Source organism: Amblyomma americanum, chromosome 5 (assembly GCF_052857255.1).
Source record: "Amblyomma americanum isolate KBUSLIRL-KWMA chromosome 5, ASM5285725v1, whole genome shotgun sequence".
NCBI classification, from domain to species: Eukaryota; Metazoa; Arthropoda; class Arachnida; order Ixodida; family Ixodidae; genus Amblyomma; species Amblyomma americanum.
In genome coordinates, this window is record NC_135501.1 from 209929636 (window position 1) to 209950194 (window position 20559).

At 46.8% G+C, this 20559-nt stretch overlaps 1 protein-coding gene across 1 annotated transcript; it reads left to right on the forward strand.

The window, feature by feature from the left end:
* Nucleotides 1–312: 312 nt before the first annotated feature.
* LOC144133683 (uncharacterized) lies at nt 313–19961 on the forward strand. The gene is made up of 6 exons (XM_077666833.1): nt 313–348; nt 1014–1038; nt 1104–1130; nt 4823–4873; nt 16701–16819; nt 19711–19961. The coding sequence occupies exons 1-6, from the start codon at nt 336–338 to the stop codon at nt 19959–19961; spliced, it is 486 nt and encodes a 161-aa protein (XP_077522959.1). The 5' UTR covers nt 313–335.
* Nucleotides 19962–20559: the final 598 nt, after the last annotated feature.

A 20559-nucleotide genomic window follows, 5' to 3' on the forward strand; every position in this document is an offset into this window, starting at 1 on the left:
TTGAAAACTCCCCGACCTTTTGCCTTTGTTTACAAACATGCAGGAGGTCTATACGTGCCGCTACGGCCGCTACAATCTGGCGCTACAAGCTATACCAAATTACGTAGCATACTAACATTCTAGTACTGTTCCGATTTTCGCTCAATGTGTATAAATAGGACGGAATTGCAAAAGAGGAGAGGGATATTCCAGGTAATATATTTTGCCTAATTAACTGGCTAATTAGTGTGGTTTTATGTTCTTAAAACGATATATTTAGAAAGGAACAGTTTTTTCTATTAACACCGGAAGTGCAAAAATTGAAATCGTAGCCTAACGAAGAAGAAAACTCCGAGATGGATACTGTCCGTGAGTGCTTTGCAAATAATCTATTCTGCTTGCCTGTAGTGCTGTGTACGCCCAGCCGGCATTACAACTCTGCATTACAGAAGGGCACAAGTCTGCAGGTCAATGACTACAGGTAACGTCTGGAAGGTGTATACAGTGTGTACAAAGTATGCGTGGTCATGACGCGTAATCATATTCATGTCTCAATATCCTTCTGCAACGTAGAATGCCGTTATTTGTCGCTATTATCTTTTGCTTGTTTTGCCTCACATTGATGCTGCATCTGTTTCATTTATTTTTTTGACAGTTGGTTACGCGTTCATCAACAATCTAGAAATTTAGAACTTGTTCACAGTTTACGCTATCAAACACGCTGTTGCTACACCATGCAATACCAACTAGCCCGTCAACTCGCTCTCCTAAACCTGTCCTGAGCCCGTCAAGTGGGTCGCGTAGATCCCATGGCCTATAGGTGACCCACCGGATTTACGTGAATAGCCATGTGAATCGCGAGTCATACGACGCCATGTGGCCCATTTAACTGTCCTCGTTGCAGTTATACTCCCAATGGCAGCCCCGAAAGTATTTCCTTGGCACATCCTGTCTTCTACATATTCCTTAGACATGCACGCTCGTGGTACATTAACCCTCCCCCCCTTAAATTTATTTTTATTTCCATTTTTCAGGGAGCACCAGCAGAAGCAGCTCAAGGTTGGTACAGGGTATTGAGCGCCACTTTCGTTTGTTCCATTAACCATCCACACTCCTCTGGCCAGGGTCTTTGTGGAGAAGCCGGGTCACGAGTAAGTGAAGTGCGCTCTCTGTTTCTTCATGGTGAGCGCATAACTTCTGCGCCACGCCACTCAGGGTATCGTGGGCTTTGACCTGTGATGAGGCGTACATGCAGCAGCATCTAGGAAAATTTGCAAACAGCGTCAGCTAGTATCACGTTTCGTTGGGTGAAAGAAAGCAAATATCCTACACTGCCTGAATTTCGCTCCAAACTGACCATTCTGTACATACTTTTGTCGTTTACGATAAACAAACAGCCGCACCATCTTTAGTTGGCAACAAATGCAATTCTTACGCTCAAGACTGGGCTCGCAGCCATTTCACAGCGACAAATGCTTACATAGGCTTCATGAAAACATCATGCATTCTTATCCTTCGCCTTCGGGTGCTGCAGGTGTTCTGAATAAATAAATAGATATTGAATCAGGGTTGGCGCAATATGCCCTTAGCCGGAACTGTCCTGTGGCAGTCACGTGATCCAGGTAGAGCCTCAAAGGGACACTGAAGACAAGTTGAAGTTACGGAGCACGAACTCTTGGGCGAGTTGGTGCATTGCAAACACGCACAAGCGCACAAAAACACAAAGACACGAAGAAGGAGACTGGTTAACAAACTGGATTCCAAGCGAAGGGAAGCGTAGCAGGGGGACGCCACGAGCGCTTAGAAAGCGTGGTGTCCCAGACTCCTTCTTCGTGTCTGTGTTTTTGTGCGCTTGTACGTGTTTGCAGTTTGAAGTTAGCCTGCACTGACAGAGTACGGCATTACAACGACGAAGAGACCCCTTCCACCGAAAAGGGAGCCTTTGTAAGGCAGAAAAGAACCCCCACCTCAAGATTCGCCGCCGATGCGTCTCGGTTGTAGACGCCACAAGTCTCAATCGTCATCATCACCAGCCTGACTACGCCCACTGCAGGGCAAAGGCCTCTCCCATGCATGTGCCTCCAATTAACCCTGTCCTGTGCCAGCTGCGTCCACCCTGTCCCTGCAAACTTCTTAACCTCATCCGCCCACCTAACTATATGCCGCCCCCTGCTACGCTTCCCTTCGCTTGGAATCCAGTTTGTTAACCTTCAGGACCAGCGGTCATCTTGACTTCGCATCATATGCCCTGTCCAACCCCATTTCTTATTCTGGATTTCGACTAGGATGCCATTAACCCGCGTTTGTTCCCTCAACCACTCTGCCCGCTTCCGGTCTCTTAACGTTACATTTATCACTTTTGGTGCAGCAGCGGTGGCTCAGTCGTTATGGCGCTCGGCTGCAGACCCGAAAAACGCGGGTTCGGTCCCGGCAGCGGCGGCCGAATTTCGATAGAGGCGAAATTCTATGAGGCCTGTGTACTGTCGGGTATCAGTGTATGTTAAAGAACCCCAGGTGGTCGAAATTTCCGGAGCCCTTCCCTACGGCGTCTCTCATACGCCGAGTCGCTTTGAGACGTTAAACCCCATATACCATAAATACTTATCACTTTTCTTTCCACAGCTCGTTGCGCTGCCCCCTTTTCGTTAGCCTCTATGTTTCGGCCCCATAGGTGACTACTGGTAAGATGCAGTGGTTATATACTTTTCCCGTGAAGGATATTGGCAAACTGCCATTCATGATCTGAGAGAACCTGCCAAATGCGCTCCATCCCATTCTCATTATTCTAGTTATATCGATAGAAGAATGCTCTCGCTATATTCTAGTTATATCGCTCTCCTGGTTCGGATCTGGGGTCACTAGCTGCTCTAAGTAGAGGTATTCCCTCACCACTTCCAGCACCTCGCTACAAATTGTGAACTGCTGTTCCTTGCGAGGCTGGCGAACATGGCTGATTTTCTGCATATTAATTTTTAGACCCACCGTTCTGCTCTTCCTGTCTAACTCAATGACCATGCTTTGTAGTTCATCTCCTGCAAGGCAACGTCATGAGCGAATTGCAGATTACTAAGGTATTCTCCACTAACTCTTATCCCCAATTGTTCGCAATCCATGCCTCTGAACAGGCGGTGAATAGCATTGGCGAGATCTTAGCTCCCTGCCTGACACCTTTTCTTATTCAAATTTTATTTCTGACTTTGTGGAGAACTCTGGTGGCTGTGCAGCTGTTATAGATATCTTCCAGAGCTTTTACATCTCTTCTACACCCTGGCTTCGCAATGCCTGCATGACTGCTGAGGTACCGACTTAGTCAAATGCTTTCTCTTTATCTATGAAGGCTACATATAGGGGTTGGTTATATTCTGCACATTTCTCTATCACTTGATTGATAGTGTGAATATGGTCTATTGTCGAATATCCTTTACGAACGCCAGCCTGATTATTTGGTTGATTGAAATCTGAGGTCAATTGTCCTGACTGTATTGGCGATTACCTTCATGAATAGCTTATAGGCAACAGACAGTAAGCTGATCGGTCTGTAATTTTTTAAGTCTTTGACATCTCAGTTCTTATAGATTAAGATTTTGTAGCGTTCTTCCAAACTTCTGGTATGCTCGAGTTCATAAGGCATTGCGTATACAGAGTGGCTAGTTTTTCTAGCACAATCACCCCTCCATACTTCAGCAGATCAGCTGTTGCATGATCTGCAGCAACTGCTTTCCCCATTTGCTTGATCCCAAGGCTTTATTTACCCCCGCCTTGAGAAATCGAAAATACCTTGTGCCATGGCGCTCTTTGGCCATAGGTGCCCTTGCGCCATAAAAATCCATAATCATCATTAAAGGCTTCCTTTACTTCCTCTTTCGCTACTGGAGGAATGTCCCATTCCTGTTTGATACTGCCTATTTCATTTACGTCCTGATACATTCGCTACTGTACAGATTGTAGACGTATAATGAATTTCTGCTTTCATCTTTAGATTTGTGTAGAACTCTTCGGCTACATTAACTATCTTATCCATGTTGTTAATGACGTTGCCCTCTTTGTTTCTTAATGCATACACCTGATTTTTGCCTATGCGTAGTTTCCTCTTCGCCGCTTTTAGGCCACCTCCATTATTTAGGACGAACCTTGATAGCTCTGCCAGTTCTATTCGGTCTCTGGGGTTTGATGTTTTGATGCTTAGGCGTTTCTTAATCAGTTTGAATCGAGTAGCGGGAAAATGTTTAATTTCCCTTTTGACAGCCATAAATGCGCATTTTTCTTCCGGACCGACGTTTACTAAATATTTTTTACTGAAAACATTAATTAAGCGGAATTGCCCTCAGTGTCCCTTTGATGGGCGTGGAAAGAAGTGAGGGAAGGTGCAGCCATCATTGAAGTCACTTCTCAGTGCCAGAAAAAAAGGTTAAAAATCTCCGAGTTTCTCGCTCAGCTTCTCTTATCGAGCTAACTATATTGAACTAAATAAATATACACGGCTTTTGCGCTACTGCAACGCAATACTTGGCAACGGTGCATAGCCAGTTGCTTGGGGTGCACAAGCCTCAGGACCCTTCACGCTGCGGCATAAATTGCGTCAGGTGGAAGCGCAACGAAAGGCAAGGGTGTTCCTATCCATAAACTGTTCCCGCTAACTCCGGCCCGTGCATCCCGGTTTAATTTATTCCGTGCTCTAAGGCTCAACGCAAAGGGGCAGAAAGGAGCGTGCGCTTTTCTCCCCGGATGTCTCTGTGCCCTTCGCGCTGTCCAGTGCAGTGACCGCGGACAATATCTGTAGCCCGCATTGTTGAAAAACAGTTTTGGCTGCTGTGCACTGATTCTGGCGATGTCCTTTCTCAAGTGTCGCAGACAAAGAGGACGTCTCTGTGCAACCACCACTGAGGGCGGTCAGGTGAGCACGGCGAGAAACCCTTTCTCCCGGACCAGTTGGACCATCCTTAAATTTTTCTCCGGGTTAGTCTGCCGTAGATGCTTGAAACTTCATCGACAAACTTTTGAGAGGCTTGTCTGCACTCCTTTCTCCTGAATTCTCATTTCTAAACCTGTGTTTCGTGCCACGCTCGTCGAATAGCGAAAAATGTCACGTTTAAAACTTTTTCCTGGTCTAGTGGGTGCATGTTTAAAAACTTTTCCTTTGCTGGTTTTTTCGTGAAGCGTGCTCAGGTTTGGCACCGCAAACACGAGCGACCAACGAACGCAGACAGTAGCGTTTGTTGCTGGGATACGCATGTTGCACTTCAAGACAGGACACCTGGCGCCTGTATCGTCGTCCTCTCTTGTCTCGTGTGGTTTGTAGCGCCGCATTTCTTGAAGTGTAACAGACAGAGGAACGGTGCAAACAGTTTCTTCGAGCACGAACCGCCTCATCCGGGTGGAAGTGTTGCTCATAAGACGTGGGGCTTTCTCTTACACCCTTGAGCCTGGCATGTGTCAGCTGCATAGCCAGCGCCAGCAGATCAGAGTACCGCGATTCTCATCGATTTGGAGGCTGACTGGCGTTCCCAGCGCTGCATCCGTGTTCTCGGTGCCTTGTCAACGCCAAGTGACAACTTCCGCGTAGTTGGCGCAGCTAACTCCGGAGGAGCAATTGTTGTTGTAAGCACCATCTTGCACATGTCCCCTAGAGGGAAGCCCAGAGGCTTTCTATGCCAAGCCCTTGCAAATCATAGTGTTTGCTGTTGTGGGAGCCATATTTAGTCCAAGCCCGGCAGCGCGGGGATGTGGAACGCGGTGCTCTGAAAACTTATCCAGTGATTCTATAGTGTCTCTTCCTCTGTCCCCACGTGCTTCCGGTGTCTACGCGCCTTCGACGCACACTCAGAGGCGTCCGGCTCCATGCGTCGAATGGCGGCGCTGTTTTTATTCGTAAGCCTAACAGACACAATGCCGTGCAGTTTTCGCATTCATTCGCAGCGTAAGCTGCTGCTGCGGATGTCGCGTCGTTCGCACAAAACGACGTCATAACTGCCCTCGTCACAGGCCTCGCGACCCGCTGGTCACATTAATGCGGCCACGGTTACACGTGGCCATCAGCCCTTTCCCAACAGTGCTTAAACGCTTGTCACAATTATGACCGGACGCCTCTTCAAACCTTTTCTTTCTGACAGGACGCCATTTGTAGATACCGACAATGCGATATCTGAAAGGAAGTCAGCTGTCGCTGGTGCAGCGCAAGGAAAAATTTTAGGGCCACTCTTATTTTTGATGTACAGTACTCACGGATTGAAATAGGACATTCGGAGCGCGTGGCCGTCGCTTCATGGAGCGCCGCCCGTAGATGCTCATGGAACCAAGGTGGTGCATTGTGGTATGGCGCGAGGGGGAGAACATCTACAAAGCAGAATTGTTCCTTCCAGCCGCCAACGAGCCGGCCTGTGGTTTACCACATGCCTGCGTGGCACTGCAAGGCTTGGCTTCGAATGTCCTATTTCAATCCGTGAGTACTGTACATAAATGAAATTGTACACTGCACAGATTACGTTACATTTGTTTCGTGTGCTGGTGACACGACAGGTAGGCAACTTAGAATCAGGTATAGTAATGACTGTCTCATTTAGAAGTATGGATAACGGTGATTTGTTTAAAATTAAAGTCTAAGGAAACAAAAACGACTTTGTACGCGCCTAGAGCGAAAGTGTTCACAAATCAGGTGAGTCTATTTTTGAGCTCTCAGCAGCTAGAGATAGTGGATTCTGTTATTATCCTTGGAGTACATTTCTCGAAGTACACTACTTGGAATGAGCATGTTGACTATGTCCGAACCAAGTTATCTGCCATTGGTGTCATTGCACGTAGGCGACGCATCCTCCCTACCAAGGTGAAAGCTATGCTACTCAGTGAAATGGTGCTATCTCTCATGAAGTACTGCAGCATGGTTTGGGGCACAAGTGGTGTGACACATTTGCACTAGCTACATTTGCTGCATAGGAGAGCCTTCCGTTACACAGCTGACGTGCTGCATTACACTTAATCCGCAAAACCTCTTTTTGAGCGGTAGCTGTGCTCAACGCAAAAGTAGCTCATCATTCCGTGCAGAAGCGTGAATTGCTGGGCGAGTTGGTACATGTTCGAAAGAAAAAAAACCAGTGAAAAAAAGACGCAGGACCAGGAGAAGACACACACACAGACTGCCGCCGGACCTTGAACTGATTTATTATTGGTTCCACTACGTATTTGGAGCCACTACTTGCGCAAGCGCGCATACATGTCCCATTCATCAAAGCCCGGACGTCATTACAAACCAAATGCCACTCTTTGTCAGTGAGAATAACAGACGGGTCGCTGGTGCAAACGCGTTCGTTTCTGTGGATTAGAAACGCTTCTAACAGTTCGCGCTGTGAAGGAGTGCCAAACATGTGAAGGAGCGTCAAAACCGTTCAGCTTTGCTTAACAGCACTACCATTATCGGCCGCGAGAAGTCTAGGCACGAACGACCGGACTTCGATGAATGCGACATGTACGTGCACGCTTGCGCAAGTAGTGGCTTTAAATACGTGGTCGAACCAATAATAAATCAGTTGAAAGTCCGGCGACGGTCTGTGCGTGTCTGCTCCCGGTCCTGCGTCTTTTTCCACAGTTTTCTTCGCTCTTGATCATTCCGTGCCTGTTTTGACCTTAGTTTAACCCTGAAAAGCACAACATAGCAACAGACTGACGAATTGATCTGGGCCGATTTTGACCAAAATCGGTGCCCAACCATTACTGACTGTGTCCGACACGATGGCGACCTCCAAATTTGGCCCGGGCTGCCCAAGAAATTTTACTTTGGCCGATTTGTACCAAAAGCGGGGTCCAACCGTAACTGAGTGGCCCGGCACGATCGCGGCCTGCAAACTGGGCCATTGCCAAAATGCTATCGCTTGACCTTTGGGTGTAATCGTGGTTAAAGCCTGCCTAACCTTATTTTCTATGCATGATATTATTCCTGTATTTTCCTTGCACAATTATAGGTGGATGCTCTGTTTAAAGCTTTCGTTAAATTTGGTATTTATGATGAAGTTCACCTGAAAAAGTTACAATTAAATCAAGCGTTCGTCACATCACACCAGACACAAAGAAATGCGGTTCGTACCGGCCAACTACGGCTTCCTATGACGAACAATCAGTCTTGCACGCTACCTTCACTGCTAAACCGAGAAGATTTTGATCTTTCCCGTGACCAAAGTTGTATTATTAAACGTTTTTACCAGATTATTTAATTGCAAGACTAGTATAAGCTTCCATGCCTTTCATCTCTGTTATTTATGTTTTATCTTTTGAGATATACAGCTGCCTGACAAAGGCCGCAGCACCCCAAGCATGTGTTCACTCTGCAGCAAACAACACATCAAGTAATACGTTATTTGAAAACATATTAAATAACACACAAGAACAACAAGACATCACAACAAGTTATCACAACTTAAAAATAAATATAATGAGATTGAGCTACAGAAGGAAGTTATTCATTAACACAATGAAGAAATTATCTTTTAGCAAATTTCTAAACGCCACAGCCAATTTAGAGATTTTAAAATTTTCCAGGATACTAAGATTTTGTTCAGTAGTGTCGACATTTGGATGTGCGAGCTCAGTTTCCGTAGTTTGTGCGAATCATTGGGATTGAAATTATGTCACGCCCAGGGTTATATGGAGGTTTTTTGTGGCAATCTGATTGACTGCGCGTCAACAGTGTGTCTTGGACGGAATGCCTTCGATGACAATTTATGCAACAAGAGGTGGTTCATGTGAAGTATTCCCAGCTTATCAAAGAACGGCTTAGCGTGTACAGGGAAATGAAGGTTGGACATTGACGTTACCGCTCTTTTCTGCTGTCTATAAGACGCGACATGAGGTTAGTTTTGGTGGTGATACCCCGAAAGAAAAGAGAACAGTGCAGACAAGAGGGTATCAGTGAGTAATATATCTGTATTTCTTTTTAGATTCGTTGGAATATAGTGTTTTAAGATGCCAGTCATTGCCGTCGCTCCACGAATATCAATCAGCTCGATGATACTCTACGTGAACTGCGCAGTGAAGACTATCGTGAAAATAAAACATTTACGCAGGACGCATTTTCTGCAATGCTGCCCCCGAACTTTCACTCCTAGTTGCACATCACCTGCTTTCCGGTGAGCCTGATTATGACATATTTATTTTCGTCACAGTTCAATTGCAGTCGATTTGAATTTAACCTGCAGTTGAAGTGCTCTGTCCATCTATTGGCAGCGTTAAATGCATCTTCGATGTCATGACCAGGAAAGAAAACATTCGTGTCATGAGCATATAACACTATTCGCGACAAGTTTAGAATGTTAATTATGTCGTTATTATACCTAAGAAATAAAACTGGACCTAGAACTAACCCATGAGAAACATCGCAGTTTATATAAAGAAGCTGGGAACTGGATTTTCGCACTGAAACAAAGTTTTCGTAGGATGAGACAGTTTTTAATTAATGCACACGCCACGCCTCTTATGCCATACCAGGATAACTTTCTGAGCAAAATATTGTCACTGACTGAGTCAAAAGCATTCATGAAGTCCAAAAAATCCTCTCAAGTGCATAAATCTGCTTTTCAATGTTCTGAATTATATCGTCTTTCGCATACAAAAGCGCCGGTTCAGTATATAGACTTTTGTTTCTGAAAGCCGAATCGTTGTGACACTATTGCTTTGTTTTTTGTCAGGTGTACAATTAGTCTTTCATTTGCAATACGTCCGGGAAGTTGAAGAAAAAAAAAGGGGGGGGGGGGGGGGGGGAAGGACTGAGATTGGTGTGAAATTATTGAGGCGATCTAACGCATTACCCTTATGCCTATAGCAGCCACACTTGCAGTTTTCATGAATACAGGAAATTCGCCAGCCAATAAGACCAGGTTGCAGATATCCGGAAGGGGTGAAATATATTACTTTAGCTGCACATTTTACAGGCTTTGTACGGATGTCCTCCGCTCCACATGCGCAGTTACTCTTAGTGCGGATATGACGCCTATCATCTCGGCTGGGCTTGTTCGGCACAAGAATATAGTGGGCACAAATCAAATCGTCTACTGTATGCCTCACCTCGGCCTACGGGACTATCGCCACAACGCGCAGGTGGACCTTCGAACTGCGATTGAAATTTGTTAGCTAGGCATTCAACTGATGACGACATCCCAGCTACCATACATTTACTACTGTATAACATCGAATGACATCGAGTAAATTTGTTTGTCACCATTTCCAAGAGAAATATCAATATTAAAGTCACCGCTGAATATCAGTACTCAAGTCACCATTGAGTAACACCGTCTCTTTCAACAGGCTGTGATCTAGGATGTTTTCCACAATATGCAAAAAATTATTCCCGCTACGAGCAGGAGGGCGGTACAGCAGAGCAAGAAGCAGACCGTTGCATTCAGCCACAAATGATTCACAATAAACGTTCACCGTGCTGCACTCTTTCTACTCGCTGTAGAACAAGTCATCAACAAAATAGAATGCAAAACAACAACCTCTTCGGTGGCTGTTCACGTTCAGGAATAAAATCATTAGAGTTGAACCTTTTGCAGTAAACGGCAACGCACTGGAACTAAAGCGCACAGAGTCAAGAAGCATATCAACACCGTCAAACTTGTTCCCAAGGCTTCTAGCATTAATGCGAAAAACTGAGAAGCATGCCTTTCTGTGAACATAGCTACCCACAGCACGGACTTTATTTAGTGCATATCGCTATTCTCACCGTAACGCGGTCGACTGAAGCAGTTTATGACAGCGGATTTGTCCCACCTGGATTCAGTTTGTTTGGAAAAGATGGCGGGACAAAAAGCGATGGTTTGTGTAATGTTTTCAAGACATGCCTAAATTTGCTAAAAATGTCAGATTTACCTCACTTAGAATATATTTTTGTGAAACTTATTATGATAATTTTCGATAGTGTTGGGAGCGATGTACAGACTTCGTATACGTCTGCCACAAACGTTCTAGAGTATTCACGGGAACTTTGTAATTTGCGCAATGTGAACTGGTCCACTATGTCGCACAGTGAATCTATAGTGATGCCTCAGCCGATATTCTCCTGAACATCGTCTTCGATTTTGATCTTTCGCAAGTAGTTGAAGAGCAGAAAAGGACTCAGGGTACCTCCAAATCGGTCCTAGATCTTTTCTTTGTTAGCGGCAGTATTGCTGCTAAAGTACACTGTGAAGTAGTTCCCGGAAATTCTGACCACCGTGCTGTGCTGCTTAATATGTGTTGTGGCCCTACAAAAGAAATCCGCAAGACTTATAAGTTTCTTAATTTTGCTAAAGCAGATGACGTGTCAATCATAGATATCCTTTCCTTTCATTTTGATGACTTCGCCAATAGATACTGATAACGTACATATTCTCTGGCACCATTTTAAATAAACCGTGAACAGTTGTGTGCGTTTTGTGCCCAGCATTCTCAAGAAACCAAAAAGTAAGAACCAGTAGATTCCCAGAGAGACAATGAAATTACAGAGGCGACTAAAACACTTGAAAAGAGAAAGGAAAGTTACATCGCATCTATAATTTCAGATTTGTCCTCTAAAATCAAGAATCAAGCAGCCATAGACAAAAAACGCTACTACGGGGAATTCCTACCCAATTTTATTATGGCATCACCAGAAAAATTCTAGAGTACTATTTCACCTAAACGCTTAGACTGCGATACCTTAGAAATAGACGGGGACCAGGCAACTGATTCGGAAGTAATATTCAATGCTTTTAATGACCACTTTAAACCTGTTTTTACTAAAGATGATGGTGCCCTACCTTCTTTTGATGTATGGAGGACCTCACAATTTCAGAACAAGATGTTTTCAACACGCTATAGAGAAATCCCAGGGGCCCGACAACATCCAAAATACATCCAAAGATAGCCAGAGTGGGTTTTCAAGTGTTGGCATGTTTTAGTTAGAAAATCATTACGCGACGGTGAACCCAATAATCAGTTGTGTTAGGGCCTGGATCAAACCTCTACACTAAAGTGGAAAGAGAGACTCCGTTAACAACTATCGCTCAATACCGCACACATCAACGACCAGCAAATTACTCGAGCACGTTATACATAATCAAATGGTGTAATTTCTTGATGAAAGAAATTTTCAAACCAAATATCACCACGGTTTTAGAAAAGGATTTTCGACCTGCACTCAGCTGGTTGAAACAATCCATGATTTTGCAACATGATTCAATAAAGGTGCACAGATTGACGCAATATTCATGGATTTCTCGAAGGCTTTTGACAAAGTTTCTCATAAAAAGCTACTTCATAAATTACATAAAGTTTTCCGAAATAATCAGTTAACAGAATGGATCGCAGCGTATCTAACCCGCAGAAAACAATTTCTTTCTTTTCATGACACTTTGCTCGAATCACTAACGATGGATTCGGGAGGGATCCGTGCTAGGGCCGCTTTTGTTCTTGTTATATATTAATGATATTGTGCAAGATATTCCAGTTGACTTTTTGCCGACGACTGTGTTCTGTACTCTGAAATTAACAACATATCGGACCAATTGTTATTGAACACTGCGCTTCAAAATGTTGTTTCTTGGTGTCGTGACTGGCAGATGGTCATCAATGTTGAAAAAACTGTTTTCATGAGAATAATGCATAAGAATAAGAATGCATAAAAATTTGCTTTTTTCCTAGAGTATTAATAATACCTTGCTTTCTGAAGTAAGCAGCTGTGAGTACTTAGGGCTGTGGATCTGAAAGGATCTTAACTGGAGTACTCATATTAAATTGCAAACGCTAAAGGTAAACTTTTCCTCATGACTCCTTCTGTACGTCTCCTGGCTTATAAATCAGTTGCATTACCTATTTTAGACTACGTTGTCATTTGGAACCCTTCTACAAAAAAAAAAAATATTCTGGAACTAGAAAAGGTAGAGAGAAGAGCTGCGCATTTCATTTTTAACGTATTTACCGGAACTTCTGTTACAGATCTTTTAAAGAAGGCGAATGTTTCTCCCTTGGCGCAAAGAAATCGTTACTCACGACTGAAATTTTTATACCAATTAATTAGTGGCCATTATAAGACTGACATAACTAAGATCATATCTTTCTCTTCCGGATAGGCTACTCGCCAAAGGCATAATGTAACTTGAACCCTCCTCGCGTAACAACTCTTTCAAGTATTCATTCTTCCCCCCGTACAACAGTTGACTGGAACCAGCTTAGAAACAATGTCGTCTCTGCACCAACATTGACTGCGTTTTTATCAACTTTAGAATTATGCAATTTCTTGTATTATTTGCTAGTTTGCTTCTTTGCTGTAACCTTGTTCGTGATAACTGAACTTATTTATTGTTGTCGTTGAGCCAACCTCTGCCTTGTGTATTTATTGTGCATTCTGTTGTATATAACCAGCGCTGATCAGTGCATTTTTTTTCTGTACATTCCATGTTTTAAATCCCGCTTGTACCACCCTACTAAAATCACCGTGTACTGATTGCAGTGTCTATAAATAAATAAATAAATAAATAAATAAATAAATAAATAAATAAATAAATAAATAAATAAATAAATAAATAAATAAATAAATAAATATGCCATTTTTTTCAGCCGCATTAGTTTTCATTAATCGAAACAACCTCTTGTTCGTCGCTGTAAAGTCGTCACGTGACCCCACAGCAATTGGCTCTCTTTCCCCAAGGACACCAGTTCTAGAGCGAGAGCTCTACTACTCGGGGTACCACTTCCGATTTCGTTGCAGATGAGACATTGACCTTCAATGCCTCACTAGGTCAAACCGAGCACAACTGCGTGATGATATGTCCCAAGCTATGGCAGTGTGACCATGTGATCATATGACTATGAACCCTGACATTTGCTTTGAGACTGTGGAGGCCATGCTTAACAGAGCTTTCGCTCGTGTAACTAGGTTGAAGCCACGTTGAACCCCAGCCATTTTTTCCTTGAGCCATTCTTCCTAAGTGGTTCGGGACGGAACCGGCTGCGTTTTGCCTTCTCCCGTTGGAAGCCTAGTTCTTTTGCGCTAGGCAGAATTCTCATTCTCTGTGCACTTTATTTATGCCATGTGTTTCCATGTTGTGCCGCCGCTCGTACTGCTCACGTTGATTAAATGGGCTGTGAAATACTTTCTGAGGAGAGTGCCCCACTGCTCGGTGGACACCGGCCGGCTGCGAGCGAAGAGAGAGAAAAAACTTTATTGATTCTTTGTTGCCAACCACGTAGACGTCAGTGCTCGGGTTTCCCAACCCGGCGCACCATCATCTGGGCCCCAGCTCATGCGGGGACAGAGGTGAACAAGGTGCTACCGTCCGCGCGCTTAACCGCCGGGCGTCGTCTCTCTCGCTGCCTGATCCGGCTCCTGATTTCAATCCGGCGACTACTTTTCGGGAGATCTCTCTCTTGTACCAAACTTCTCACGGCCGATGCCCCCTCCCCTGTAAAGGCCTCAAGAAGCGCTAGCTTCTTCGCCTCTACACCAACACGGTACTGTGCCCGGCAGTGCTTAGCGAGTGTCCACAGTGTGTTTGCGGACACGTGGTGTGGGCATGCCGTGCCAATCCTGCTTTCCCACCCCAACCCGAGAGGACTGGAAGGCTGCCCTGCTTGGCTGCTCAACTCTCCAGGACCAACGAGCCCTGGACTGACAAGAGCCCAGGCCGCCGCGGAAACCACGGGGGTCCCGGACTAGGGATCACTCCTAGTGATTGTGAGGGCCGGGTCCTTGACGCCCGTTCCAAGCAATACCTTTTTAGTAAATAGTACAAATAAATGTTCTACACCACCACCACCAGGTACTCCGCAGTGGCAAGGGCGCTCGGCTAATGAGCCGGAGTTCCCGGCTTCGAATTCGGCCGCGGGGGTTGTAGTGGTGAAAAACCTTTCAATGCTCAAAAAGAGAGACTGGGAGTCAGAAGACCCGCTACATATCGCTGCCGCGTTCCGATGAAGGCGAAACGCCAAAAGGCGCCCATGCGTTATGCGATGTCAGTGCACATTAGAGATCTCCAGGTGGTCGAAATCATTCCGGAGCCCTCCACTACGGCACCTACCTCTCTCTCTTTCTCTCCTCTTTCACTCCCACCTTCTCCCTTTCCTCACGATGTGGTTCGGGCGTCCACCGAGTCTTCGGCGGGCGCTCGAAGCGAGCGGACGTGTTTTTTAGCTCTCTGCTCTTTCGGGCGCTGGGCCTAAGGCTTCGCGGCGTTGCGGGGTCTCCCCATGGAGGCTACAGACACCGTGAACGAGCGAAGGCCTGTGTTCGGCAGTGACAATGAGCAACGCAGGGCAGGCCGCTCACGCTCACGATCACGGAGACGAACGCCATCCAGAGCGAGGTCGTCCAGCACCATTCGGCGAATGCAGGCCGAGATCGCTGATCTGCGGGACACCTCTTTCATTTCATTTCTCCATTCTGCCTGCTATCCTTTATTTCCGCTGCCCCAGCTCAGGTGCTTCAGTATCGATGGCAGATGCCGGGGCTAGCAAAAATCTTTTCCTTCCTTTTTACTATTATTTTTATTAAAACCACTACCACCACCACCACCACCACCGAGATGGGAGACAGCTACTACGTCATTTCTTTTCCTCAAAAACCAATTTTCATTTTCATTTTTTCCCCTTCGCTCCGGCACCTTTCTACGGCATAGTGCATATAGCGCAAATGTAATGACCATTCCGAAGAGTCCCCTGAACCCCACCCCTTGAGTATACCCGCTGCGGAGAAAAATTGGTGCGCAGAATTTTATCCATTCTGAAACCGGATATGGCACCGGTCGCCATTACGCTCCAGAAATTCTAGCCATATCAGCGAGATGCTGCGAATACACCGTGTACTCCGGTTCCTGAGCAGTTATCCAAGCCACAGGCTCAGCTAGTTTTTCACCTTACCTTCACGAATAGCGGACTTTCCCAAACACTGTCCGGGATTAGATCGTGCTCGGATTGGGGATTAGTTGACGGTCACATCGAGTTGATAGCGCTGCGCGAGTCCGGTTCTCGCGTTCGGGCCGTCCTTTCCGCGTTGTGACCAACCTCGACATGACAGAGGAGCGCGCCCGCGAAAGTTTACACAGGTGATCCTCTGATCACGAACAAATAAGCACATCCACTTAAGACAATCTTCGATAAAATTATTCCATCACTGTGCTTTCTACCGAAAGTGCGGGCAGAATGGGCCTCCAAGCTCCGTTGTGTGCCCTCTCATGCAGTGAGAGAAATAAAAGATTTTCAAAGGCCCAACTTTCCGCCTCATCCCAACGTCTCCTCAGCAAAGTTCAGCTTAAAATCCTCTATTGCATACCGGATAGGGCATACCTGTGGCAGCGCGCCACGACCCCATGTCCCAACTGCCCAGAACATTATGCCAACCTTCCCCTGTCTCTCTGAACGACCATTATCCATACAGTCACCGCATTACAAACCCTGATTCGTGGGGTGCTCGGCTCACCTCGTGTCAACTGTGTGGCCAGTTGGTTCTGGTGCCGAAAGCCCGCAGTCAACTCCGTGGCTGAGCAGTAAAGTGACGAAAATCGCATACCTGCCTTGAAACCTTTCAGTGCGGCTGCAAAGACTGCATGCACATCATACTGCAACAGGATATAATGCTATGAATGATGCTGGTTCGGCCGGACTGTCAGCGCAATGAAGCCAGCGGATGGCTTTCACTAACGTCACAGCGGCCCTTATGGTGTGTGCGTAGTCTGTCATCATAGTGCCGGCGACGTGAGGTTGTACAAGCTACCGTGACCATGCAGGGCACCCCAGCAAGGTGTCTACCCCGAAGGCAGCCGGCGTGCCATCGCCATCTGCGTAGTTGCCCTGGTCGTCTCCATCGTGGCCGTCATGGCTGCCATTATCTACATACTCGTCTCCGGTAAGCGTCAGAGAAAAACAAGCGTCAAGTTCGAGCAGTGAATTAAGACTACTACAATAGATGCAGCAACTGCCAGACCTAGTGTGCTGCTCCGCTAGCCAATCACGACACAGTAAAGAAAACCAACTTCTCAATATTCCACTGTGCTAATCAAGTCAAGGCATTGAAATTGTTACCCTAATAATTTATCTTGTGACTGCCCTTTCCTGCCTTAGGCAGCACGAAAATCGACTTGAACAGGCTTGCTATATCGATTTTTCCGTCTGATAAACACCCTGTCATGATGGCGTATAGTATAGGTAGGGGAGGTTGTGTGGTAACGAAAGGCGCGGTGTCTCACTCTGGGTACACCTGAGCTGCGTCTTGAGCGGGAGTGATAGAAGAAGTGAAAAAGGAGAGAAAAGAGACGTGCAGGTAGAGGCGTAAACGCGGAGGCTAACGAAAAGGGTTCAGCTTAAGGACAGCACAGCGAGCTATGGAAAGAAAAGTGGTAGCTGTAACGTCGACAGACCGGAAGCGGGCAGAATGGCTGAGGGAACAAACGCGGGATTATCTCATCTAGTCGAATTCAAGAGGAAGAAGTGGGCTTGGGCAGGGCATGTAATGCGAAGGCAAGATAACCGCTGGTGCTTGAGGGTAACGGAGTGGATTCCAAGACAAGGCAAGCATAGCAGGGGACGGCAGAAAGTTAGGCGGTCGGGTGAGATTAAGAAGTTTGCTATGATACGATGGCCACAGCTAGCGAAGGACACGGTTAATTGGAGAGCCATGGGAGAGGCCTCTGTCCTGCGGTGGGCGTAGTGAGGCTGATGACGATGATGTCAGGTAGCGGTGGGCAAATACCCTCACTTTTGCTTTTTCTGCCTCACCTTCAACATTGGCCCTCCCTCATCCTCATTTTGTAAATTTTCCTGGCCCTCCCTCGCCCTCACCCTCACATCGTCGATCCTCCCTCCCACTCGCACTCACAATCAGCACTTTTAACATTCGGGTTAGTTTTCTTTATGGCAGATATGCTCAGATGTTACTGAGTCGCACCAGGCGCAAACTATTGTTCATTGTGTCCGCTTGAGGACGTGCCAAGCCGTGTGAATTTTTCTCAGCTTAACACTCCGAAGCTCTCAGCAGCCAAGAACGGCCGCAAGAAATAGCACAAGGACTACATGTACGTTCATTCCGTGGCCGACCACTGGTAAGAGCTGACACTTCCGGCGCTAAAGTGAACTATCGTGCCGGTAGAATCGGAACCGTGAAAGCACCGAAAAACTCTCACGCGCCCTCAAACAAAGGAGCGGAACTTGAGGCATTCCTGCCTGCCGGAAAAGTAGGCACTGCCACAATTAATCGGGCCATTCGATGAGTCTGGACAACTACCACAGCACCCCATGTGAGGAGGAGGTTCGGACACGCAGTACGGCGTCATGCCTTAATTGTGGTCGGTTCACAACGCTGCTCGTCGAAGGGGAGATGGGGGAGGGTCAGCGCAGCTTGCTTGAGGGTTGCGGACCGCTTCCAAATTGAGTCATTCATTTTTGGTTGCCTCGTCGCTCCTGGTATCCGACGAAAGAACATAGCTGGCCGCACTTGTATCGCAAAACAATTCAGTTCGTCTGCAGCGACCACTGCTTCGTGGAAGCGCTGTCCTACATTTTGTGTCTTCGGTTGGGAGGCTTTCCCCCGGTATATATACGGGGATCAGTACATAGGTTTCAACTTTGTTGTTACAGTGTCGCCTAACGTCGCTTGTTGAAGATTTCTCTCTGCTTCTCTTAGTTTCGTTGGATCGTCTCGTCTCGCGGGGTGAATGGGCCGCCTTTAGACTTTGGTGCTTGTTTGGCTGTTTCCCGCCGTCGTCGTCCATTCGTGTTCGGGCTATGCCCAGGCACTGACTCTGAGACATGCCAGCGCCTTTTTTTTTATTTACCGCCCACATGTATTTTTCGGCGCCAATCCTTCCTCACCCTCACAATTGGGCTTGCCCGCGTGAGGGTGCCCATGTCTGCGTACAGGTACATGCTTAGAGGGAACATGGAAGGATGTCCGAAACAAAATGGCGCAGGCACAGAGGGGCGTGGAAGTGGTGCTCCGCGCCGTCTGCGACGTTGGACGCACTGGTATTCCGAAGAACGACCTCCTCCTGTGTTCCCTCAAAGTGCGAAACAACGTGTACAGCCCACGCACGGTCCAGGCCATGCAATGCCCCAACCTACCTGAGCGTATACTCTGAGCACATGCATGATTGGCGCACTGCGGCTGTGACTCCATATGATCGTATCTCCGTAACTCAAAAAGTACCCTTTACAGGCTTTCCAAAGCAGTCGAGCGGCAGCTCCCGGCAGTTGATGCATGTTCATGGGGTTCAAGGTCCCAAAGCGACTCAGGCTAAGAGAGACGCCACAGTTGAGGGTTCCGGATTATTTTGACCGCAGTAAAATCGCACAGCACACCGGTCTCTAGCATTTTACTTGGAGCGAAATGCAACTGGCGCGGCCGGGATCGAACCCGCGTCTTTCGCGTCAGCAGCCGAGCACCATACTATAACACTTAGCCACCGCTGCGGCGTTCCCGGCAGCTAAGAGCATCGGTGATAGTGTGCAAGGAACAGCAGAATACACAATTCAGTGAGCACTTGATCAGCATGATCTTCTGCAGCATGCATGTGTAAATCGAAGAATATTTATTTGATTTCTTGCGAGAAAGGAATATCTCATTCAGGAATTTATTAACGGCAATTCTGCCACATAAAGGGATCGATTCGTGCTTGGTGCGCATCGGAGGCACGGCAATCCGCTCGCGTGGAGTTAAGCGCAAAATGCGAGGTAAATTGTGTGACAGTTAAGCACTCATTTTGCACCATTCACACGAATTCATGATGACCTGTCGCTTTGCAGAGGACGCCGGGGTGTCTTTGCCGGGGGCACCGCGCCACAGAGCCGATCAACGTAACGTATACGTTTTGGTATACCATCCGAGGTCTGTGTGGCGCATGTACTATATGAGACGCAGATCAGGCAACGAGGTTTACTGTACGTGTCACGTGTTGCCGCGCAGCGCGGTTATTGGCTGTTCCCTGCGGCTGCAGCGGAACGCTCATCGTCTCTCCGATTCAGCGTATACATGTGGCGAGGCTGCTGCTGTTTAGGAGTGCTGCCTCTTTGTACATCGGTGCTCCATGACGTCACGAGACGCCTAACCGCACCCAACATTAACAGAACTAGTTATAATGGGAACCTAAACAGCATGAGCTCGAACCACACTCGTGGGATATATAGCAATCCCGCTGTTGAAGAATTAGCCTTGTGCGAGGCTGGCCTCCGGAACTGAGGCAAATCATGGCCGTCAGAGGTGTGCAGCGGACCTCTTTTCTGTGCGCTGTCAACGTGTCTCCACAGTCAGGGCACCACCCGAAATGACCGCCCAAGAAGCCAACTGCTGCTGATATACGTGTATAGGCGGCAGCTGCAACACGAGTCCATCAAGGAGGTTGCGTTATTGCTCTTTCGTCAGTGATGTGTCGCTGCCTCTGCTTTCGGCTGGTATGTTGTGTGTTCCTGGTTTATGTTCCTCAAGGTCTGTTCCAATCACGAGAACCGCAGTGAGAGCGCCAGGACTCGTCGGCACACCAAAGACTTCAGCGCCAACTCGTGGGAACTGCAGCAGGTAAGGCTTCGGGGGGAAAATAGAAACTTATTAAAGTGTCAAATTTCACCGAAGATGTGCCGCACTTGCGATAGATATTC